Here is a 26,463-nt window from a genome sequence, read left to right on the forward strand (position 1 = left end):
ATTTAAGTTTCCAGCTACTGAAATTGGTAACACTCCTGCTGACTTCAGTGGGAGCAGAGTTAGGTGAGGAGAGTCTTTAAATATCCTCTCTATAAATCCAAAGGTTCCTTGCAATCCAAGCGTTTGTTTTTGCAGGAGGAGTGAAGGGGAGTTCACAGAACAAAATTTTCAAAATCATTTTCTGTAGCTGATGAGGTGAGTAGTAGGGTGATTTGGACTAGCGTGTGTATGAAATAACAGAAAGGAGGAAGGTGAGAGGTTAGGGATAGGAAAGATCTTTTAATGCTGACACTAACTATCATGATTGCTTTCTGGTTTTGAATGTGTTCTTTCTCTGAAATGCATTTCTCTTTCCCAGAGGTAATTTTCACACTACAGAGATCCTAAATTTAACCCTTCAGTAGTTAACTGTCTGCCAGGAAGCGTGCTTTTGATACTTAGTGCCTGACAGATAGCCAAGCTAAGCTGACAAATTAGCCAAAATAATAGAACAAATAGTTTAATCCTTTATTTATAAGTGTATCTGTTCTGATTTATTCTAATAAAGTATTCCAACCTATGGACATTTTCCTCCCATTGTTTGTTATATCATGCTTCAATTAAATGTAAGCTCTTGGGGACAGATGTTGTTCCTGTTTGCATATGGAAATTCTTGCAGAGTTTGTGCCTTTTTTGAAATTTCACAAACCAATGCTTGACTGGGTTGGGGTTTTTGTTTGTTTGGTTTTTTGTTTTTTTTTTCCTTTTTTTAACATGTGTATTTCTACGGGTACATCTTCCTATTGTATCATAGAATGGGTTGGGTTGGAAGGGACCTTAAAGATCATCTAGTTCCAACCCCACTGCCATGGGCTGGGACACCTTCCACTAGACCAGGTTGCTCAAGGCCCCATCCAACCTGGCCTTGAACACTTCCAGGGAGGGGGCATCCACAGCTTCTCTGGGCAACCTGTTCCAGTGCCTCACCACCCTCATAGTGAAGAATTTCTTCCTTATCTAATCTAAATCAACCATTTTTCAGTTTAAAGCCATTAGCCCTTGGCCTTTTTCTACAGGCCCTTGTAAAGAGGTCCCCCTTGGCTGTCTTGTAGGACCCCTTCAGATCCTGGAAGGCTGCTGTATGGTCTCCCCTGAGCCTTCTCTCCTCCAGGCTGAACCACCCCAACTCTCTCAGCCTGTCTTTATAGGAGAGGTGCTCCAGCCCTCTGATAATTTTTGTGGCCCTCCTCTGGACTTGCTCCAACAGGTCCATGTCCTTATGTTGGGGGCCCCAGAGCTGGACGCAGTACTCCAGATTTTATGATAAATGTATGAAATGAGAAGCAGAGTGGTACAAGACAGGTAGAGGAAACATTTCCAAGTCAAATTTGCAGGTAGAGATTGTTGGATTGGGAACACTTAAAATTACTGGAAAAGTATCATGGTGTTTACGGACTTAAATTAAAACTAACAGCTAAGTTTCTTAACAGTGTTCTTAATCGATGACAACATGGTTTCCCTCTAGCAACAGTATACTGTCATGTATATACAAATAACCTATAGTAACACTGCATATAATAGCCTTTTCATAATGTCACTGCAAAGCTCAAAGGTCGTATCGTTGGTTGATGGCTGTGGAATTATCCTTGTGCTAGGGTATGGTTATCAGACATTCCTCACATTCCAGGTGTCTAATATTATAGTGCTTACATGCCAGTGCAGGACCAACTGCTGTGTCAAAAAAAAACACAGAAGAAAACATTCATGGCATTACCCATTTCTACTCTTCTGCCCACCCACTTTTTCAAAATGTCATCTTTGCATTGAACTTGGCAATGTTAACGGGGTAAACAAATTACACGTAGTAATTTAGTTGGGGATTTTTGCCCTACAAAACCAAATAGCTAGTATGCTGAGCTGGAAAATATTGGTTCTCCTTTTCACTTAAATATTTGGTTTCTTTCAATGCTTTCAATGATAAAATGATGTAGCAAAACGTATAGCTGTGTTCAGCGTGGGTTTTTTTCTTCACTGATGGTAATTGTTAAGGGGAAAGCCAAAACAGTTTATCATAATCAAAAGGAAAAGGAAACAAAAAAACCACATGCCAGCAGGCAGTTTGACCTGGTCCTGCAACCAGTGGGTGTGGGTCCTTTCCTTCCCAAAACCATTCTTCCCCTTCTGGGTCTCAGCTATTCAGTTTATGTGCCTTTTCAGAAGCACCTGTGAAGGGACAGAGTGAGCTGACATTGAGCTAATGTTAACCCCTTTGTAACTGGGAAGAGGCAGCTACGCTGTGCTTTGTTGCTGTTATAATGTGTTTTTATGGCAGTCATTAACGTGCACATGGCATTTTATAGTAAGCTGGAAGGCAGCATATTCCCTCTCCACTCATATCCCCCTATCTTCTGCCTCCTGTACTGAAATCTTGTGTTGTGTGTTCTCTGTTTGCGCACTTCCTTTTGTCTGTGTGCATGTGAGAAGGACCTCAGTTCCCTGTTTAGTGTTTTTTCTGTGGAGGAGCCAGCCAAGATCTTTAGAGGTCCTGAAGATGTTCGTCCTTAATTTCCCTGTATTGTGTAAAACTTAGGGAGTTTGGGGATGTGTATGATTTTTGAGCAATGAAGATAAGTCTTTTAAAGTAAAGACATAAAAAGGATAGTAATTTTTGTTAATATATTGCAAGCACCTAATTGCTGATGTTTTTACAGGACATTTGCAAAACTGCTAAGTGAAGAAAGGTGTCTTTTAGGAAGACTCTCTGTGTTCCGTCGTATAAGAACGGCAATTTTTATATTTAATGGTTTTTTTTTTTTTTCTAATTTGTTTCAGTGTTCCACCCTCTCCTTTCCCTGCCCCCTCCCCAAGTTGCTTGGTGGGTTTCCTGTTTTTTGCTTTGGTTTACCACTTATGCAGATATACTGGCTCTTCTGAGGCAAAAAAACCCACCCAAATTTATGCCCTTTACTTGTCTAAAGGGATAGCATTCAGTCAGTCATTGTTTTTCTTCACCTATTTTTATTATCAGGTTGTGTTTTGAAGACTGACTTGTGCTGCTCTTAAAATAAGGGGACTTAAATTCTTTGCAGACATAAGTAGATTTCTGTTTTAAAGAACTTGTTGCTCTTGATGTATAGTGCATCTTTTTTAAATACATGGCTGTACTGGCTTAAAATGGTTGTTTGTAACAGATCTGGAAGCTAAGCGGTTTTGTCAGATTTCTGTTTTTTGGTGTTGTACAAGCTTCATAAGTATTGGATGAATATATTGAATTTAGGATTTTTTTGTTGTTGGAGAAAGGTTAGTTGGTTTGTTTTCAGCTTTGTCCTGGCAGTTAAATGTTTAACTAAATCAAGAAGAGTAGTTCTTGGAAAACATTTGGGGAATGGAGTAGAGTTTTCTACTGTAGTTATTGCTTGTCTCCAAAACCGGTCATTGGTGAGGTATCAGCTTGTTATTTCTAAGCAGTACTTGCTGAATGTGGTGAGCAGTTGTGCTCAGTGTATGAAACCGACTTCATCTTCAAGAAGGCCTTTTGGCAGTAGCAGTCAGAACCCATAACAGGCTGATACTCCCAGTTCACATGGTAGGTCCCAGCAAAAGCCCTCCAGAAAGACGACTGCATTAATACTAAGGCACCATTCAGCACGCTGCCCTTTTCAGCAAAGCATTTCAAAACAGCCTTGAGTACTTTGCCTAAATTAAAAAGAAGAAACAGCTCATTCAGTACTCAAAAAAGGTCTTAACAAACCCCCAAACCCTATGAGAACAGAAAAAAAGATTAGATTTTAGTTTCTGCTTGATCTTTGTGTGCTTTCTGAACACAATATTGTGATCACCTGGTCTGCTGGCTAGCTAGATAAAATTCTTTTAATGGAAATTGTATTTTTCAAAGTCTTAAATGTTCCCTGAAACATCATTGAATGTGGTCTAGTCCTATCTACATGAACCTACAGCTCATTAATAATATGGGAGATGTAAACTACTGTCAATATGAGTTCAGTGCTGGAAACCAAGCTTTTGAGCTTGTAAAACAGTTGCAAGAGCCCATTATCACAGTACCCAAATAATGTCCATCCATTCTCTGTTGCTGTGAAGGTGGTGAACTTACTTACATGTTCCTTAGTATAACCCCCTATCTTTATATGTGTACAGTTTTGTTTACCAGGAAAACCCTCTAAAACCCAAGAAATAAATTTCTTTAAGGCTTGCTGTCTGTCATAAGTATTCAAGGGCTTAAGAGTCGTAGGACAGAGATTGCAAGCTATTAAAAGTGATACTATACTTGTATGGTTTTTAGAAAACTAGAATCAGTGCCCCCATATCTCAGGTCTCCATTCTTTTACAAATTTGACTGTTTTACCCATCTTTTTACTACCAGGAGCAAAATTTCTGATATCTGGAAAACAAGTGAAAACTCATTCAGTAGCTCCAGGAAATACTTGCTGATGGAGTTAATAAATCTTTGTCTTCTAAAAGCGTATAACTCCACTGTGACTTTATTCTCTGCAGTTAAGTTCTTGAGTATCCAGTTGAGGCGCTATTGCTGTGTCTAAACGCTAGGAGCATGGCTAGGAATGTTTGCCTGTAAACCTATACTGTTGTGTGATGTGTGTGTATATGAAATCAACAGATCAATGGTGGGCATGCTAGTGACTATAGGCTTAAAGCAGTATAATTTAATGTTATTGGGGTGACATTCAATTTGAACTACTAGTAATTCAGTATTGCTGTAGAAAAGGTAACATGCGTGTTTGCTGTCTTTTAGATATAGGCATTTGTTAATGTTTGGTTGCACAAATCTTGTGGACGAGGTAAACAGATTAATGACCTTACCATGCTTGTTTGTTTTTATACCACTATACTAAAACGGGCTGCCATCATGCCTTGTTTGATATGTTCTAATGCGGTACTGGTGTCCACTTAGGTACTTTTTCAAAATAATGCCTGTAATAAAGCAGCAGTATATCTTAATAATACCCTTATTAAAAGAGAATGTACCTAAGCAATACAAAGGTAGTACATAATGTCTTGGACTGGTATCTGAACAGGAGGCACTACTGTGTTAAGAACATGGTGTTTAGAAGCTCAAATCCTGTCTGTCAACAGACTCATGAATGAGCTTTCTGAGAGAGAAATTGTGCATGGGATTTGCTAGTTTATAGACTTGAATGAACAAAGACTATGGCAAAAAGGTATTTTATGGGCATGCAAATTCTTCCCCTTTGTACAGGTGAAGAGCCCAGTTACCACTTTTTAACATTAGGAAAGTGACAGCAGTATTATTAATAGAAAGTGCATTTTGTTGCAGCTTCAGCCGCTGTAATTTGTAGAAGAGAAAATTATTCTCCTGATGTAACATAACTTTCTTGCTGTTAATGGACACTGAACTCGGCTATAGGGAGTGGCAATGCCTCTCTAACTCTGACCGGCAATGGGGAGCTACAGCTTCACCTTTTTTGCCATACTATGTGAGCTCTGTCTGCTGCCTGGTGTAGTATTCGTCCTGCTTAAATTTAGTTACGTTGTATAGGCTAAGGAGCCTTGCGTTCAGACTCCTCCTGTAGTTGGTAGAAAAAGAGGGAAATCTTCATTGTGAAACCTTCAGTGTGATTCATCTTCAGTCTAAATAGATGTGCTGAACCAGTCTCTCTAGGGAACCTAAAGGAGTAATTCAGGTTAGATAACTAACTTTTGAAGTTAATGAGATGAACTGCACCCCCAAGTTTTATATAGGAAATCCATCTTGGGTGCTTGAAGTGAGTAAAACCCACATTTGGGATGGTATTTGGGATGAGATTAGAGGACATTTTTATAGATCCTTCAAAGTCACAATGCCTATACCATTAGAAAGTTGGGTAAGAGTTGAATTGATTTTTAAGAGGCAACTGGAACACTGAATTTGGAACTTCTAGTGAAGAATTCAGAACATTTTTCTTCCAATTACACATTCCTTTACCTGTTCAGTTAACATTTTTATATTTGCTGGTCTTGAGCTACTGGATTGAAATAAATATTTTCAGTTGTCTGTTTGCAAAATAAAATAAGAAATTGGCTGACATTGATGATATGTTCCTATTCTGTGTTACTGTGCTAACAGAAAATATTTGTGGGGAAGTGCTCAGAGGAAGAAGTTGTGTTATTGTTGTATTGTGTTATTTGTAAGTTGTCTGTATACCCTTCTGAAATTGTGTATGTAGTTAAATGAGTCAGGCTCTGTGTAGGTGTGTGTGTGGGCCTTCCATCATTGGGTTTCTTCAGTTGTGTTTTAATAGGTGCTCATTCCTGCATATCTGAAGAGTAACTTGTGTTTCGTCTTCTCAATTTCTAGAGTCTGGAGAAGAGATATATTTTTCAGAATGGTTGTGAGTCTGTTTAAAAAAAGTGATAGCAAGTGCTGCATTGTAAGAGTAAATAAATAATATGAAATGTACATCATTATATATGATTCTGTGCACAAGAATGAGTGGGTGTGAAGCCAAATCTGTACAACACTTCATCTAAGTTTCACACAGGGTCATTCTGAGTAGGGGATAATTGGGTTTTGGAGAAAGTCTTGAAATGCATGTTGAAATTGAACATTGACCCTAGTTATAATTCACTGAATTCAGTTGAATTCAAAACCCAAGTCTTGACTGTATGTCAAGCACTACACAGCAAAGGAGGTATTCTTGGAAGTAATTTTGAAAGAGATTAACCTGTTCATAATTTGCAGGTATTGTTAATGTACCTCTTGCCAACCTGTGTTTTCTTCCCTTCTAATTGAGGAATAGAAGAGTTTCAGATTTGTTGTGGGGTTCTTCTGGTCTGTGTCTTCCCCCCTGGCTTCCCACCCCACTGTTTTCTCAGATCTGCCTACTGTAGTCTTTCTCTCTTCCCCACGCCCTCCATCACATATATCATAAATCACAGTAAAGGAGTCTTAGAAAACTGACGCAAATAGTTCTGTCCAAGCAAAACATCTCAAGATGTACTCCGATGGCATTTCCGAGTGTGGATAAAATCAAGTCTTGGAGTATGCTAAGGAGGTCAGTGATGCTGGTATCAGCTGAGTTTAGAACAGAACAAAGACCAAAGTCCAGAGTTTCCTGTTGATAAATAGGGTCCTAATCGCAATATGGGTAACCTCTGCTTCAGTGTTATAATTTATTTCATCCTGAACAGATTTTGGAGAAAAAGGAGTCAGAGAAGGAATACAGCAGAATGTAGCATTACTCTCATAGAACAATGTGTTGAAAATTGTGTGTGTATAGGTATGTATATACGTGTGTGTGTGTATAGGTATGTATATACGTGTGTGTGTGTATAGGTATGTATATACGTGTGTGTGTGTATAGGTATGTATATACGTGTGTGTGTGTATAGGTATGTATATACGTGTGTGTGTGTATAGGTATGTATATACATGTTTTTAAGAACATGCACATTGATAATCTTAGATCACAGAAGTATGAAATACCATGGGTTGTCTGTAACTTGACAGAGTGACAGCATTCACTAGTATATGTAGTAAATTTCTCATTTTTTGTGAATTTAGGAAGAAGCCTTTCTTGTATGTGTTTTTGTGGTCTAGGGAGTACATGAAGCAAGAAAGTGCACAGTGTTGTCCAAATGGATCAATATTGCACCGACAATCCATCAGTCTGTAGTTATGTTTCCATTTTACAGTATCATCAGCCTCTTTATTAACTTTAGATGCATATACAGAATTATAGGCATGGCTGCAGGTGCAATAGCAACTGTTAATAACACATATATCATTATATAATCTACATTTTAAGGTCTTAGCTAACATTATTTTGAAAATCAAGAAAAATGTCAATTTGAGGTGGTAACACAGCTTCTCAATTTGTAAACTGTGTTTGTCTCCTAGGTTTCCTGGGCATCTGTGAAGTGATTGGCAATAACATAATTATATCCTGTTTACATAATGGAATTACAGAATGCTTCCTTGTTTTCTTAAGAGTAGCCACTTCTCATTACATGCACCTGCTTCTTACTCTCTTGGCCCAGTGGGTACACTTCAATCCATATGCTGAATTGGGAGTGTTGCAGCCATATAGGGTTGAATAGATAAAAACGTTATATATGAGCTAAAGGCTAATGAATTAGTCTTCACTTGGAAGAAGTTCTATAAGGTTAAAAAAAATGCTTATAGGTGAGAATGCTTGAGCTTAATGATATGCATTAAACACCCCCCCCCCCTTTTTGTTAACTAATTAAACTTCATAGCATACTAAATGTGGACTTTAAGTCATCCTTTTCAGAGTATCGGCATTCTCTTAAGAGCACATAAATTGACTACAAACTTAAAAATTATTATAAACTACCTCAGAATATCAGTGCACTGAGATACAGCACTTAATCGTCTATTATGGAGCAGTAAACCTCATTTCTCTTGGGTCACGGTTAATGAATGTAATGGCAGTCTGTCTATCATAGGTTATATCACAGATAATGATCTTCACACAGGCAAGATTCCTTCAGTCTTTGCTCCTAGGTATTACTTCCAATTACATCTCATAACTCTCTCTGCCTTCAACTTTGGACTTGCAGATTTTCTTTTGCATTTTACTTGTCTTCGTCATGTTAATCTCATCCATTTGCTATATGTATTTTGAAAGTAAATACTGTTTGTTGAGACAGTTCTGAGGGCCCAAAGCAGTCTCATATCACCTTGTGCTGATTGCTGCTCAATTGTAAAAGTCTGTGGTGGGCTTAAAAATCTTGTCCTATTAAAAGACACTGGAACAAAAAAGGGTCATGGGGATGTAACTCTCGTAAGTAATATTGATCTTTTTACGTAGAAACCTTTCCCCTTTCTTAAAAATCTACCTAGAAGCAGTTCTCCCGACATAGTTCAGATCTTAAGGCTGCAAAGTCCAAGCATGATCCAGCAGAGCAGAATTTGTCCAGGACTGCCTGTACTTTGGGGCCTCTGTCTCCCTCTTCTTCTTTGGTTAAGGTCTAGGGTGGGTCACTCAAGTACTTTTCCCACATTTCTTTAGTGTCACTTTAATTTATGGAGTGTCTGGGATGAGAGAGTGGCTGCCATTCATTCTCATGGAGTCCAGTTTCTGGCAGGCAATAACACCTGGGCAGAACATCTGATTGGTCTGCAGTCTAACCTACAGAATGAATTATAATAGTAAGTAGTCAGTATTTGATTAAAAATAAAATTGGTGTGGAGTGCAGATGAAAAGCCAGGATGGTCCTAGGATTATATCCTTCCTCAAGAGGTGGTTTAGAAATCACATCTTGTGATTGTTGCTAACTGTGGTGTGTATCTTTGAGAGTATTAAATGCTTATGCAGAGTTCTAAATGAATTTATTAGACACCATCTGGGCATGTTTATACTAGTTTGTTATGATCCCTATTCTGCTATATGGTGTTCCAAATATTTTTACTACTTGAACTACAAGACTTGGGTTTTAAGTTAATATTATAACATTAAGGCTAAGGATGGTGTTGAACTTTTATTTTTATTCGGTTTAAGAAATGTTTTTGGAAAAAATCTATGTTTGTGATCTAATTTGAGGCAGGACTTTCGCCACAGCAAGATGAGCCCTAGTAGTTGGCACAGGCTCACATGACTGACTAAACTTACCAAAGGGCTGTTGCTTTTATGTGATTGATGCTTCCCCTGAGCAGTAGTGGCCTGGGAACTCTCTGACATGGGCACCCTGTGTTCAGTCTGCTGCCTGCTATGGACAGCCTGGCTGAAGCTGTGATTCTGTGTGTTATCCTGGCTTTAAAAGGCTTCTGCTTCCCTAAAAGCCATCACTTGCTGTCTAGCTGTTATTCTTTGCAAACAAAGGTGAAGCGATGCTGGTAATTTTTAGTAGGTAACATTTGGGCAGATGTATTTGATATGGCAGTGCTAGGCAGCTGCAGCTTTGTGGTCCAACTGTTAGCCTGCTAAGATGCATAGCTGCCATCCTGGTCATGGCAGCACAGCTTCTGCTGCCCTGAGAGAAGGAGGAGGAGGGTGAGGAGCAAAGTGGCAGGTCTGAGTTGGGGTTTATGGAGAGCTCCTTGTCTGAGCAGCCTCACTCAGAGCAGTGCCGTGACTGGATTTAAAAATGTGTATCAGTGGCGGGAGAGGATACAACAGGTAGGCTTGGCTTACTACAGACCTAGTCTCTCCCTGGAGATTGTCAGGGAGTTTATCCCAGTCAGCTTCAGTGGGATGTCCTCTCCTGCATTGTAATAAAGAGGATGGGTCACATCCATTTAGGATTTCCTTTAGAAAAGGAGCTGTTGGACAGTGAGGCAGCATATAGTGGGTTAAGGTGGAGAAGGAGAACAGGTAGCTACACCTTGTCACTCAACTGAGAAAAGTGCTTGTGGCTGGCCATTCTCATGGAGAATCTCTCCCAGCAAACAGGATTTCTCACAACTTGCTTGTGCTGCTTATAATCCATATTTTATATCCTAGTGATCCAGATGTAATTCCACATCAGTAATCTCACCTGAATTTTGTAATAGTTTTCAGTGTGTTTAGTGGTTTTGCATAGCAGTTTGTCAGTGGCAATAAATCAGAGAATTTGCCTTATACATGTGAATATGTTCGGGACCTCAAATTAAGCATTAATATGGAGAAATATGAGGAAGTGGATTCATGCTTACAATTTTAAAAAGTAAATTGAAAAAAACCACCACAGTTCAAAAGGGTTTGTGTCCTAAGAGCTTGGTTCTTTGTAATTTCTGCAACTCTAGTTTGGATGAATAAAGTGTTGCCCTACTTAAAGAATTGGTAGGTCAGATCAATCAATAATAATAATATATTTGTGGGACAATGATTTCTAAGTCAAACCTGTGCTCAAATTTCTATTTTCTCAGCTGCATGAAGAATTTAATTCAATAGTTTTGTAAAGTATTTTCTATCTGGTGCTTTCTACACAAAAATAGCCAATTCATTTTGTAGAAAGTAAAATGTACTATGCTTTTCTCTTCCATTCCTCACAAAAATGTCAATAAACCAGTTTCTTTTGGTCAGAAACTAATGGAAGAAAAAATACTGAAACACAGAAAAGCATATGTGAATTAGACCATTAGCTTTTTTCTTTGGATAGAATTTTAATAATGAGATGAAGAAACAGTCTTGGGTGAGAGCCCTGAAGTGGCAGTGAGCAAAGGACTGCCTCTGCTTGTGGGTCCCACAAACTACTCTGATAATCTTGCTCTGAGGATTTTTTTTGAACTGTGGATATGTACTAATCTTATTGTCACTGTGGTGACAATAAAACCTTAAATCTCTTGTTCTTATTAAATATATCAGTGTATCAGACATGGCATTTATCTATGGGTTTATCAACAGGAAACTTTTTTTTTTAAGGAAAAAAAGACAAAAAGATGATGACGTAAAGCTCTGTTCAGCCTCAGTTGGAAAAAAGCCCATGTATCATTGCTATCAATCTATTTCTTGTAACAAATAGGTGCTCCATTATTAAAATGAAAAACTTTAATTGTCTATCTTCCTAAAAAAGCACTGTGTGAACATCTAAGGCCCATTAAATGTTACTTACAAAATATCTACCCTGTGCATGCTGCTGCTTATTTTATTCAAGTACGTGGATTGGTAAGTTGCTGCTAACTGCATCTTAGGTCGTTGTATTCTCTTTTCTGAGTTTCCTGTCCGTGGTCATTAGAGAAGATGACCTTGAAGTCTTGTGCTCTCGTCACAGACTCAAGGTTGAAGGGCCCAGTTCTTCTGGGGACACACAGGAGTGTAGATCTTTTTTTTTTTTTTTTTTTACAAGCTGTTGGTTATTGTTTAATTTTAAACTGTTAAATGTGAAAGATGTTGCAGTGAATTTCTCACTTGAGTGCCTGTACTGAAAAACGTTTGCAATAACTTATATTATGTTCTTGGAGTTAATTAATTCAGAAGGATGGAGTAGGGGAACTTTGAGGGAGAAAACAATTTGCTCTCTTTCCTCCCTGCTATCTTTCTTTAACTTCTGTCATAATAGGAAGTAATATGAATAATAAACATATGTATGGAAGAGAGAAAAGCTATACCACTAACTTGTTTGTTTGTTTTTAGATTAACAAAGCCCTTGTCATTTGCGGATTGTGTTGGGGATGAACTACCATGGGGATGGGAGGCTGCATATGATCCTCAGATTGGTGTATACTATATTGATCACATCAACCGTAAGTATTTTTCAATTTGCCATATTGATTATATAAGAAGGCTCATCATGATTAGACTTTCTTAAGAAGCTTTTAAAGCATGACTGGGAGTAGGGAAAGATTTCTTGAGAGAGAAGTATAGTTAAAGTAACCATTTCTGATTTTTTTTTTCCCAGTAGACAGATTATCCCATTTGTGTGCATGTGTTTGTTGGGGATAGTTGCAGATGTATTGCAGCTGGCTCAAAATTATTCATATGACTTCATCTTTTGCTGTGGGAGAAGTCCATGTAATGTGTAGTAAATAAAGATGACTTACATCTGTTGGTACCTGTAAAGTGTATGATGTTTGGCTATTAAATACTCAGCAATGCACACTGGCGGGGATAGTCTGATACAAGTAACAAAAACTGGCTTCAGTCTAACTACTGAAAGGAACTGTTGTAGATAAGGTAGTATGGAGTGTGGGGGAGGTATTTGTATATGAGGTCTGGAAAATGTACTCTAGTTCTAAGCATGTCGTAGAATACATTTCAAGCTATAAATACTATATTTCATACTAATTGGAAAGGAAATGGAATCAAAATGCTGGGAAAAATTGCCTTTTGGTATAACATTATTGGCTTTAAAAGGCTTACAAGAAAATCTGCTGATACAAAGTGATGACATCTGTTTCTACATATATTTTCAATTGCATGGGAATGCAACAAAACTATAGCAAAATTTGAAATTAATATATTCCTGAAAGCCTTTCTATCTTCTTTTTGTGTTCATTACTCCATGTTAATTGATAGTTTTTTATGTTTTTCTCGGAAATTATTTTAAATAACATAATAGAGGCTATTCCATTTGCGATCAACACCTGAATATAGGCGCCTACATCTGTGCTACCAGTGCTGTGTACTTACTTAAAGAATAGTAAGGTGTCTGTGGCCATTTGAGATGCTTTAGATTAGCAGAGACAACTGCACAAGGTCAGTAAATACAGCATGGATGGTAAGAGACCAGTGGTCTCTGGAACAAAGGTGGAGATGAGGCTCGTTACCCTATGGCGTCTTAAATGCTTAAATGTTTTTGTAGTCAATAGCTGTCTAGTCAGTACAGCCAATGTAATGTGAAGTGTGATATAGCTGCCTGGTTGGGTGTCTGCTTTGAAGATGGACTGATTTAAGCTCCTTTGGTTGGGCTGGACTGGAACTCTGATAACTAGAATGAGATGTTAGATGTCTACTGTGCTTATTAAACACCTAGAGATAAGCACCTAATCTTGAACTGAATCCCATCCAGTAACCTCAACTGGGGTTTTATAGCCCTGTTTTATTGGAATAACAATGAGAGTCCTCAGATCTGATGTATGATGTGTGCTGGTTTTGGCTGGGATAGAGCTAGTTTTCCTCACAGTAGCTGGTATGGGGCTATGTTTTGAATTTGTGCTGGAAACAGTGTTGATAACACAGGGGCATTTTCATTACTGCTGAGCAGCGCTTACACAGAGTCAGGGCCTTTTCTGTTCCTCACCCCACCCCACCAGCGAGTGGGCTGGGGGTGCACAAGAAGCTGGGAGGGGACACGGCTGGGACAGCTGACCCCAACTGACCAGAGGGATATTCCACACCATATGACGTCATGCTCAGCATATAACGCTGGGGGAAGAAGAAAGAAGGGGGGGAACACATTTGGAGTGATGACATTCTGTCTTCCCAAGTCACCTTTATGTGAGATGGAGCCCTGCTGTCCAGGAGATGGCTGAACACCTGCCTGCCAATGGGAAGTAGTGAATTAATTCCTTGTTTTGCTCTCTGGTGCACGTGGCTTTTGCTTTACCTATTAAACTGTCCTTATCTCAGCCCACAAGTTTTCTCACTTCTCTAATTCTCACCCCATCCCACCAGGGGGGAGGGAGAGAGTGGCTGTGTGGGGCTTAGTTGCTGGCTGGGGTTAAACCATGACAGGCGTTAAACATTTCTGAACCTCAAAAAATAGGGACGTACCTGACTGAATTCAAAAAGTGAAAAAAGAAAAGGATTTGCTTCTGAATCTGAATCCTATTATAAGAGGGAATTTGTCTTTAACTTTTGCTTTGGCCAAAACTATAAAACTTAAAGCTAAAAAAATTTGAGCAGGTAATCAGTGTTTCTGGGCATTTTGAAAGTGCTTTCAGATTACTGCTCTGATAATTGTGCTCTTTTATTCCACATACACTGAAAATTTTTAATTAGTTCTAAAAATCTCAGCCTTTTAGTTTTGTTGCATTTTTTTGAGAGGTATTAAATATTTTCCATGTGTTTAAATGCTATTTCTGTGCACTGAATGTGAATTCCTGCATATTATAAGCTGTTCGTTGGTTGAAGTTCTTCATGCACATGTAAAATGTTGAGGCTTGGACAGCATTGCTTGGAATTCTCTTGACAATTGTTAATATACTGCAAACTTTAAGGCTTCACCTAATAGAGAATATTTGTGTATATCCATCCTACATGTGTCTTTCTGTAGGCAGGACAAATAAATATGCGTAGCTAGGTTTCTTTGCATTATGTTAATGCATATGATGGATGACAAAGTGGTGTACTTTGGTGTACTTGAAGTGGTTTCCATCCAGTGTTTCTGTTATAGTAATGTATGTGTTGCTTTGTAGCAATTTCAGTGAAACTTCTTATTTTGTAAAGTGGTGTATTTTAGTTTTGTACACTGTATTTTGCACAGTGTTTTGATGACAGTACTCTTGAGTTGCCAGGAGGTAAACTGCCTAAGTGTCTTATAAGCAGGTCATTTGTCTGACACACCAAATGTGGAGATTATAACTTTTACTTCATACAACTGGGGTGCACGTCTTATTTTGATGCTATTGAAATCTCTAGTATGAGGTTCGCTAATAACTGGGGGGGAAGAACATTTCTAGAAAGCAATTTTTCTGCCTATTTACTGCTTTATTAGCAGTGTAATAATTCAGATGTGTTAATTATGCTTTCTGGATTTGAACTGTTAAAATTCTCTGTCAGGACAGGGATTATGTTAGAACAAGGAAGACTCCTTTACTCTTTCACCTCTATGGATTCTAATTTTGTTAATTCTCTCTTTTACTGGACAAAGAAAAACTGCACCCGCTGCTAGGAGGAGGACCAAATGGATAGATGCCTGAAAAACAGGTTGGATAAAGTGGTATTTCAGGAGCTGTAAATGGCAGCTTGAAGGATAGTGCCTTGGGAAGAAATCTGCTCCCATGTATTAAGTAGGGAGAGGTAACTAAATACGTTTCATGTCAGTGCCTTCTGGCTGGATGTATTTCAGCAGAATGTTTGAGGGAAGGCCTGTTGATTCTCCCCTCTTGCAGCCCATAATTAATTATTCTGAAGAGCTTCTCTGTTATCTGTCCTCTTTTTGTTTTCTTTTTGTAGTATTGATCCTACTCTGTGCCTTTGTACAAAGCTACATTTGATACAACTGTGAAGTTTAACATTGTCCACAGGACTTGGAGCTGTTGTAGTAGAACTGGCCAATCCTGTTAGATTTCTCAAATCAACCCAATAAACAATGAGCAGCAGGCTAGAACTTAGCACAACAGACTGTAAATTCGGATGGTCTTACTCATGGTTGTTCCCTCCTTTTCTGTTAAAAACTGAAGTTTGAAAATGTTAAGGGTGGAATTTCCATTAATGTTCAGTGTGGGACTTATTCTGCTCCTCTAGAAGGTGTATATTGGCAAAACTCCCACTGATTTTAGGAAAGCAGTACTAGACTGGAGCTTGCAAAGTTCTAAAAATTCTACCAAATTTCTATAATGAAAGGTTAAATTCTTCAAGAATTATATAAATCAATATATATTTTAGTATTTTCCCTATCTGTCTTATCTTAGTCCTTTACCTTCCCTTCTCCCACACAAACCTGAGAAAAACCTGCTTTACTGAGCTGCTGGTGGAAACTCAATTTCTCCTCCACAGAGGGGTAAGAGTTGGCGTGAGCAGTCTGCAATTGTAAAACACTCCCTCAGACTTGAGGAACTTTCTTTTGGTGTCAATATGTTTTAGTATAATTTGGTTTTATTATCATCACACATTTTCTATAATTTTGTATATTTTTGAGTTTTTTTAAACGTGAGGTTTTTTCCTAGCACTTGCTGATTGCCTTAGAGCTTTCTCATGATCCTTTTCGATGATGTAACCCACTTTGAGAAATACTGACTGAGGTCATTACTTCATGAATATATTACCCCAATTAGGATTTTTAATGTGAGGCTTTCAGCTTCAAGGGAGACCAGATTACAGGCCATCTGGCAAGGCAGAACATGCATATGATGTGGGTAGCTAATACCATAAGAACTTAAATGCTTACCCTGTGGTTCAGTAGCACCCTTTGTTAAAGGGATGACTGAAGGGATATTACTTGGTGGTCAGGGGCTGAGGAGTTCATTTCTTGCAGGATCCTTCTTACTGTGGTTTGGGAGAATCCAAAGATTTTAGTTTATGCTGTTTGCTCTTACCATTATTGCATAGATGTACTTGTGTATTCATCTGCTTCAGCTGTCTAATTTGCTAACATTTACTAAATTTGCTAAATAACAGAGTTAGTAACTCAAGGCAATTCCAAGAATAACACAAACCTACTACTCCACTTTGTTTCATATACCTACAGGCACAGTTATCACTTTCACATTTTTCCAATTCTTCTGCAGGGTTTTCAACATCAGGTTAAGTGTCTGAGATGCAAACATTTATGCTCTAAGAGCTTGGATTTGCAAACACTTTTAAGCTGATGTAATTTCTGAAAGAATTGGGCATGCTTTTGCTACCTCTGGCCTTTTGTTCTGTCCCTGCAATGTTTTTGCTTATACTGGTAAGAACACTTTCATGGCCAGATAGTGTCAGATCAGGGAGCTGATTCGAGTTGAAACTAATCTGGTATGGGAAAAAAGTTGCTATTTGTTCTCCTTTCCACACCCCTATTTATGCAAGCAAGAGAGGGAAGGTGACCTGGGGATATGAATGAACAGTCAGGTGGAAGAGACCGGGGACAGCTGCTTTTCATGGTAACTCTGATTAAAGGTATTTTGAAATGACACCCTTGAACTTTCATCTGTTCCATGCCTTGTACAGGCTTGCCAGGAAGCAGTTTTGACTCTGAGGCTGTGACTTCCAAGTGCACTTCTCGAGAGGTGGTGGCAGCTGAAGTAGCAGTCATTGGTTGCTGTGGTTCCTGCTCCCACATTGTGCCAGTGTGAGGATACATAGTAAACACAATGGGGAAGTGCTCTGCTTCCTGAGGTGTGAGAGTTGTTGTTCCCCACCTCCTTGTCCTTCCCACAGCCGCTCAGGTTTTCCGATCTGGATCGTTGCATGGGATGTGTGTAGGTGAACAGCTGTGGAGGTAATGGGAGCAAGAAAGGACAACTACTTCTGGCTTGATCATGAATAGTGTGAGGGAATCCTGGGATGGGACAAGTTCTGCCTTACTTTCGGCACCCTACATAAGTTATTTAGGAATATCTCCATTACTTCCAGTTCTAATTTTCAGGCTCAGGAATAACCAGGCAAGTGGTTGTTTTCTTCATTGCATTGATCTAGTTAACCTATAAAACACGTGCTCTGCTGTTAGTAATGTTTAGTGGCAAAGGTAACGGAAAGGAACTGAATGACAGTATTTAATAGATAAGGATGGGAAGGAGTAGCTATTCCTAGCAGAATAGTATTTCAGACCATCACATCACTTTCTTCCAGCCACTCTGTACTTTGTATTCAGTACGATGATTTTTCTCTGTGCTCTCCACCCCCAGCACTTTCCTTCAAAATGGAGTTGGACATCTACCTTCTCTGCTGCTGCGGCTCCTCCCTACTGAGTTTTAATTGTCCATTTCAGAAGCACGAGTGCACCTTTCCCAGAGGCTGCTTTCCACTACTGTTTCTTCCACAAAGAAAAAGTAAATTGAGTCAGAGTGATGCTAAAACATCAGGAAGCATAAGGGTTAGAGGGATTTGTGTCTGCTTAGCTCAAGAATAGAATTCATTGGAGGTCTCTATTTCCCCTGCTTGGGTTCATTCCTTCATAAAATTTCAAAGCCTAGCTATTTGCCTACACTGTTTGACACTTATAACACAATATTTTAACTACAGGTATTCTATTTCTTCTTGTAATCTTAAAGGCTTTCGTGCCAATTTATGCCTGTGCAACTGGTTTGTCTAACACAGGGATTTTTGTGTATAGACTGACTCCTCTCTGCTGCAGCCTGGGACTCTAGTACATCTCCATCTTTGAAAGTGTGCCAGACTGTATTTTCAGACAAGGAAGAAATCTGAAAATCCCACCATGAGTCCGCAATTACTATTAGCTTGAGGGAGTCAGTTGGTGTATCGTGATCATAGATCTGCACTGCTTGTTCCCACAACCCATCACCATCATCTAAGCAAGTAGTGACATGCAAGCATTTGGGAAACAATTGTGAAGACTCTTTACTGTCAGCAAACACACATGGTGAAAACCCAAGCGCAGTATATCTTGAATCTTCTTCATAGGTATCTTCGCTGCCCCCTGGCTATAGGAAGGGATTAGAGTAACCTAGTGCATGCTGGCTACAGGAGGGCTCGAACAGTGAAGGCTCTGGATTAAAGATGATTTTAGCCACTGATTCTCTGTAAAGATCATACTTGCATGTTTTTCTTATGTCTTTGTTCTGGTAGCCATAGCGGTAGAACATTACCTACTTACTGGATAATACAGAGCAAAATGCTCAGAGTTTCTACCGTGTTTGACTCTGAGATATATAAGCATATGCTACCCAATATCTAGAGGAAACTAATGTGCCATAAGGATAACATGTTCAGTATTTCTTCATAAATATCTCTTGGAAATGTGTTCATGCTTGCACAGTATAGCTGGAAAACATTCTCATTTTATCTCATTACTCAAATTCAAGCACAGAATTATTCTATGGAAAAGTGAAGAAGGTGTCTGGGAGAGAGGAGACTTTTTTGTGTGCGAGTTCTATGGCAGGAAACAAACTGTAGAGAGCTCGGTTCAGAGCATGCTCTGAATAACCTAATTTTCCTTCATGTCTCTCTTTAGAACCCATATTCCATCTTATTATGTGGGAGAATGTGATTTTCTTCGAGTATCCAGCAATGTTTTAGATCATTTTTAAGACCCTGCATATGTCATCTTTGTTGGGCTGCATGGTCTTATTGAAACTGCTGTCCCTGTAATGTGCTATTCTTTATTTTTATGTACCTATTGGACAAATACATCAGTGTGAAATGATACAATATTTGTTTGTGAATTTTTCCTCAGATTTTTGGATATGAATTGCGTTTCTTACTGCTTGGGTTTGAACTGTAAGTATTTTTAAAAGCAGGGGAAAATAGGATAAGAAAAAAAGTATTCGGAAAGCCTCTAGTATGTAAACAATAAAGTGCATTACTTAAGCCAGTCTATTAACACTTGGTTATTCTCTCTGAAACTAGTGCTAGTATATTTGCTACTTTGCTGTTCATTAAGACTTGCACCTGGGTTGCCTGCAATACTTGTTATGCCAGTTGAAGTACAATGAAATATTTGCACTCCTTTTTTTCTAAGTGTATTTTTGCCTGATTGCAGGCAAAAGTACTGGAGATTTGAAAGCCAGTTTGTTTATCAAGAAATGTGGGATATACTTGTAAAATAAACATATCCATAGTGGTTACGTAATGTTGTTGATAAAATTGCTTTCCCCACCCACTGCTAAGCTAACTCATGTTATCCTGTGATGGTTGATATCAAACACCATTTTTCTTCTGGTGTTATATGTCAACGGTTGTTGATTTTGTTTGTGCTGTCTTGAGACATTTTTGTGCGAGATACCATTGAAATCTTGACTCTCCTTTGCTGCGGCTGGCCCCAGTTTGGCTTGCCTGCAGCCCTTTTCCAGGGGCTTGCCATCAACATGCAATAGGCTGCCTACCAAGTATCCCCTCCTTCTCAAACCAACTCTGTGGAGTGGGATGTAATCCTACCACATCAAAGGCATTGGTTTTTTAACAGCCCCAATCTGGATTTAGCTTGAGCACTTCTTTAGCTTCTAGGGTTCAGGAGAAGCACTGGTGGTGAGGGATCCCAAACATAGTCAGCTATTGGGTTTGGGGGTTTTGAGGCCTGTGTTACTCTCTTGAAGGTGGGGTTCTCGTTGGTTGGAGGTAGTAGTCTTGCAATTACTAGGCAAGATAACCAGACATGTCAGGTGTAATGAAATTATCTTTTCATAACTTACTGTTTCAGGCAGAGAAATTGCCACCTTGACACAGGGTATCTACCTGAGTGGTGACATGGTACAGCCCAGAGCACAGCTGCCTGCGTGTGGCACGCCTCTGCGTCAGTCAGAACCACCCTCTTTTCAGGGTTCAGCGACTGCATTTTTGCCACCTCCTGTCTTGTCTTATAGTTCTGGACTTCAGGTCTGGAATGTTTCCTGTAAGTTGGTATATGAGGGCTAAGGTGCATGGTATTGATGAGTAGATCCATACTTAAGACTCTAATGGCTTAATAGATCCATAAGTAGGCTAGCTGCTGCCAAAAAAAAAAAAGTATAGTTCCTTCCCCAGCTGGGTGGTTCTTCCTTCTTTATACTGGCTCATCAGACCATTGGTAACATGGCCCAACTCGCCTAACCTGCCAAAACATGATGTATCTTCCTTCACATCATTTTCTGGAGCCAGTGAGTATTTGGGTGAGTTTACTGCATTGCATAGGCTTTGTGGTAGGTTGAGTGAGCACCAGAGACTGTGCAAGTGAGAATGTGAATATGGGAGTATGGGTTGAAGTGACATGGTGGAAACCATTGCTGCCAAAAAGGAGGGCTATTACAACAGCTCCAGCTGTGGCAAGCAACCCCTACCTCAGCTCCCTTCCATACAGATCCTAGATCTCTGGTCCTCATTTCTAGCAAGGTCAACTAGTTTCCCTTGGAATAGCCTCTCTTCTGAGATGGTGATTCTGCTATGTTTACAAACTGGAATAACATGGGCATGTCTTTAAACAGATGAGAGTTCTCTCTTCAGGATGAAAAGTATAATGCCATGATTTTGTCTCCTCTTGCTATGTATGTGTCCTTATCAAGTAGCAATCCAGCATCTCCAGCATTTTTTTAGTGGGACCCCTTGAGAGTACTTGTTCTCTGTGTTGCCTAAATGCAACGTGTCTGTCTGAAGACAGCTTATGTGTGGGTCATTCTAGAGCCAGTTGATGCTTTTATTTTGTTTGGCAAAGGGAGATGTTGGAAAACTATTACTTCCACATATTGTTAATCCTGTAGTAAAACATCAAATTCTCTCATGTCTAGCAGTAGGGCGTCAGGGAGCCATTCTCTTCCCTGTGGGATTTTCTAGTGGGATTTTAATTTCATGTATTTTAGGGAAATATGATCTACTGCTGATAAGGTAATAGTTTCCTTCTGTTCAAGTAGACTGTAAAAATTTGGCAGAGCTTCTTGATAGCAGACAGGAACATAGCATATGAAAATATCTCACTTTAAAAAATGGCATGCCTGACTATCGCCCGTATCCTATGTATAATGTATATCTTATAATTACACAGAGCGTGCATAACATTGCTGCCCTTGAAACAAGATTTAGGCAAAGGAATAAACAAAACTTTCAAGGCATAAAGTCAGTCCTGGCATTTTGGTTTTGAATTATTCTTTGGGCCAAATTCTTTGCTGAGTTTAAGTGCATCAAACCTGGCTGACAGTGAGCCAGGAAGAGTGCATTTCATGAATAGCAGTATGATTAAAGCCAGCGCAGCTTGCTCTTCTGCGTTACAGGGCTGTGATCATTTCAGTGCACAGGAACATCCTTGGGTGGAGCGTGCTGTCCTGCCGCTTGTGTGGTTCTACTGAGCGAGACCTCAAGTGTTTTTTGTCTCCCAGAATATCCCCCCAGTGTGAGTAGTCACTCGGATCTTTAAAAATAGTAGGAAATAAATTGCTTGTTTATAATTTTTATTAATGTATTGGCTAGGTACTCACAGGAATTTGTTTAAAGTTAATCTGTTTTAAATCAAGATCTTTTAAAAGAATTGAGCAATTTTGATTTGCAAGTGGCTTTGCCAAATTATGCTAAAACCAAGTAACCTCCATGCATTGAAGGTGGCCACCACCATTGGTGTCGGGTGCACCACCACCCTCCTCGTTCTGTTACTGTGGTTCATTATTTTGCATTATGATTGGACAGAGGAAGTTGATGCATAAAGATTTGGGTTTTTTTAAAATCTAAGCAGTGCTCTTGATAGAGCCTGATGTACAACTCTTAAGGAATCTCCATAAAATTGATCTTTTAATTCATATCTAAGTTTGTGCCACAGAAAAGGATGGCATAGAAGGGCTAGAAGATATATCTTCTTCATTATCTCTAGAAGAAACAGCTGAACTCTTGAATTTAACTACCTGGTGATGCAGAAGGTGTTGGAGAGGTCATGCTCAGGGGGATGGTTTGTTTGTTCTCCACTGTGGATGACTGAAGTCCAGTTAGTGTTTTCTAGAACAGATACAACCCTACAGCTCTGTCTAGTGTTCAAACCAGTGCTTGCTTCTCGTCTGACCAGCAGAAATAATATCTCCCCATCTGTCTAGCTAGTAATCTGTTTGCTGTATGACTTGTATCTGCTGCAGACAAGGTTGTAAGGCATCCTGTTGCACTCACCAGTGGAAACACTTATCTGCCCTAAAAAGGAATGAGATGTCCCAAGTTTATTTTATATCAGCTGTTGAATAATAAGGCTAGGAAAATGTTTGGATGTTCCTTGTGTTTTAAATCTCACTCTTTGATTTAAGCATGAAGGGCTTCACATCTCATTTGAAATGTTCAGCAAGCAGTTCCCACAGTGACATGCATGAAACTATCCCCAAAATATTCTTGTGTATACAAGTTTGACCTTAACAGCAGGTGCTTAAAACATTCTTGTCCAAGGAAAAAAATCCTTATCATTGTGAGGCTTTACTCTGAGAATTACATTTTTTTTTTTGAAAGGAGAACTCAGTTTTTTAAAAAAATTTATTGGCTCATGCTCAAATGAACATACTCTTCAAAATGCAGGACCGCGGTACCAGAAATATTATCCCTAGTTCTATCTTCGATCTTTTTCCTCGTGGGGTAAACCTATTGATTAAAACTGAGAAAACTGAAAATTATAGATGAACAAACATATGGTGCTGCTACTCAGGCGCACGTTTATATATCTATATCTTCATAATATTTAAGAAGACATAGAGTGAAAAGTACTGCTTTGCTTTTTCCAGGATTATGTATTTTTCAAACTGAGCATTAATTCTGGAATAAAATACATGCAGATAGAATTGGCTGAGTATAGTTTGGCCAGTCAGCGTACCTACACAGGCAAATACCCAAACCCTGCAGTATGCTGAAGTTAGTGTGTGCAATTTTTAAAATGCAGAGTTACCTTTAACTTGTTTTTGACTGTCAGTATAAAAGATGTTGGCTCACATAATCATAACATTGTTTTGCACATGCAGCTAGGAGAGGCAAAAAGAAAATGTTTGATTGTCTTTGTCAGCAATACAAAATAATCTGCTGTTGATCAGCTTTGTCCTTCTCCTGTAGTCACAAGGACAGGGCATCTGTAGGACATGTTTTAGGACTCTGCAGGCTACATTTGGTCTTTGGGCTGCATGTTGAGCAATCCTCACTTAAAACCTGTAAGGCAATTACCTACAACGTGCTCGAAGATGAGACCTTCCAATCTTGTAAGATTATTTGGTGGCTGCTGGTTGCACTCTTAAAACACAATCACATCATTACATTCTTCTAAAAAACCAACATAACTGCATTTATCCTATTTGATCATTGACCCATGAGAATCCTGCTTCATGCTCTTCATCCTGCTTCACAAAAAAGGACAGCTCTGGAAACCAGCACTTCTTATCTTGTGTAAATAACTGTGAATGTGGAGGTGTGTTAAAGCACAACAGCAATAAGTGGCCACAGATAGGGACGTGTGTTGACCGTTTAGGAGAGAAAAGGTATCGATTTGCTTCTTTGTGTGCCTGATATCTTTGTGGAAAAGAGCAGGTGGCTATAAACATTGATATGTATTGTGTGTGTCCCCGTAGCTATAGTTACTTTTTTGGAGAGAGTGTTTCTGTTGGGATTATTGGAAAACCAACTGATATAAAGCTTCTTTGCTTTAATCTTTTATGGACCATACTTGGGTTTACATGATTTATACTCTCTGCATCCACTGTGTACATCTAAGAAATACTTTTCCCAAGTAGAAGTACAAAAGCTTGTTATGTTTGTAAATGGGGGGTGGGGGGGTGTCACTAGCATGGGGGTGTGTGTATTTATTTATTGTATTTATTATTTGTTTTTAAAAGCATCAGTTCCATAGACATTGTCAGTTAAGGATTCCACAGGGTTAGCTTTATGGGATGCTTCTTTATATTTGCAAATGTTTTGGTTTATGTGATACACCAAAAAAGACCTTTGAAAACCGGGTATTTAGTCAGTATGAGAAATTGCTATTAAACAGAACCTGTCCTTAACAGCTTTTGCTGTTACAAGATCTGTTTTCATTTATGGAGTCGAAACAGTGCCTTCTCCCCAAGAGTGCACTTCAGCTACAGTTCAGAGGAATCAGGTTGGTTCTGTTGCAGTTTTCTTCCCACAATATCTTCAGCCCCATGCTCCTGTTTTTCATCCTCTTGCATTCGTTCTCACAGTAAAGCAGTTCCAAGAACTAAAGTGGCAGAAACCTAACCTAGAGAATAAACTTCCCTCCTCCTTTTTGCAGAAAAATTCTGAAGTAAATACCTTACACTTAAATACTTTGGTATGGAATGTTACTTTTTATCTCTGTAGATCTATGTAGCTTTATAGTACGTAACTTACAAAGAAAACGCAGTGTGGTGCATGTTTGCATTTAGATTTCCAACTTTTCATGGATATATCTTATAAGAATGTTTCTGTACTTAGTACAGCTTTAAAGGAAGAATATTCATTGTACAGCTTCAAAAAGTGCTGAACTAAGGCAGGAAATATTAATGATAAGATTGAACATGCAGCCTTGACTCTTCCTGTTTGCATATTTAATTGTAGGTTTTAAGATTTTTTTTATTATTAAATTTAGATTGATCTCATCACATACTTTCTTAATATATACCACTATGTTATGTCTAATCCTCTTGCCTACACATCTATGCAAGTCTGTCTTCTGTGTGGCTGCTGGAGTTAAAATGGTTGACCTGAAGCCCTTAGGAATTAAAGGGCCTATCCAACCTACTCATTTATATTGCTTGGGTCATCAGCAGAAAGAAGTAGACCCTCAGAAAGGCAGTTCGGTCCCATGTATCTTGGGCACCTGTCTTTGATGGAGCCAAGTGCCCTCTGAGGGCGTCCCTCTCTGTCTATTTATCATAAAAGAAAGTTGTATCTTCATTCAGATGCCTAGCAGGGATAGGGGTGGAGTTAAGTGAGATGATCTGGAGGGTTAATGTTCTCTTAGTTGAGTTACAGGGGAGGAGATAAGACTGGTTTTGTAGAGGGAAAGGAGAGAGATAACCACTATAAAACATGAATAACATATGGCTGTAAAAATTAATGAGAAGGAGGGTGTTTGAAAAAATGTAATAGCTAAGACTACATTTTTGTTCAGAAATTCATTAAATTTTAAGATGTCATTGAAAGACTTTATTGATCCGATTATTTCAGAATACTCTGCAAAAAAAAGGTGGTTTTTTCTTGAGTTTTAGGATATTAATTAAAGGTTGAAGATGTGGGAATTATCTACGTAACCATTTATCTATTGTACCCTAATTCCTAATTTTGTGATTGATTCTTTAAATACTGTTTCTTACACACACTATTGTGGCAAAGAAAAACTTAAAATTGAGCATCTGCTTAGTAACCAAAGACAAGCTATGGTTTATACTCCCGTAACTGTGGATTACAGGCAAAGAAACAATTTAATTGTGAACAGATTTCAGCAAAGGTCTCTTCAAATCCTTTCTTTTTCTCCTATAAAGAAACAACACAAATAGAAGATCCCAGGAAACAATGGCGGCAAGAACAAGAGAGAATGTTAAAAGATTATCTTATGGTAGCCCAGGATGCTCTCAGTACTCAGAAAGAACTGTACCAGGTGAAAGAACAGAGGCTAGCACTGGCACTGGATGAGTATGTACGGTTGAATGACGCCTACAAAGAAAAATCAAGCTCTCATACAAGCTGTAAGTACAGTAGAGAATACAATGTAACTTCTTTGATCTGTGCCTTGCAGGGCATCCTGTTTCTCCTCAGGATGAGTTTTCAAGGTTTGCTATGAACACCTTGTACTCTGGTTTTTTTTTTTTTAGACATAGCATCCCTACTTTTTTTA

The 26,463-nt window shown here is 38.9% G+C and overlaps 1 protein-coding gene across 2 annotated transcripts in view; it reads left to right on the top strand.

Moving 5' to 3' along the window:
* The window catches only part of WWC2 (WW and C2 domain containing 2), a 104,275-nt gene that overhangs the window by 24,263 nt on the left and 53,549 nt on the right, over positions 1-26,463 (top strand). For both annotated transcript variants that reach the window (XM_075091178.1, XM_075091177.1), the window contains exons 2-3: positions 12,030-12,139; positions 26,111-26,314. In XM_075091178.1, coding sequence (XP_074947279.1) covers positions 12,030-12,139; positions 26,111-26,314 — 314 coding nt within the window. The remainder of the gene's footprint in view (positions 1-12,029; positions 12,140-26,110; positions 26,315-26,463) is intronic.

This window comes from Phalacrocorax aristotelis, chromosome 4 (assembly GCF_949628215.1).
Source record: "Phalacrocorax aristotelis chromosome 4, bGulAri2.1, whole genome shotgun sequence".
NCBI classification, from domain to species: domain Eukaryota; kingdom Metazoa; phylum Chordata; class Aves; order Suliformes; family Phalacrocoracidae; genus Phalacrocorax; species Phalacrocorax aristotelis.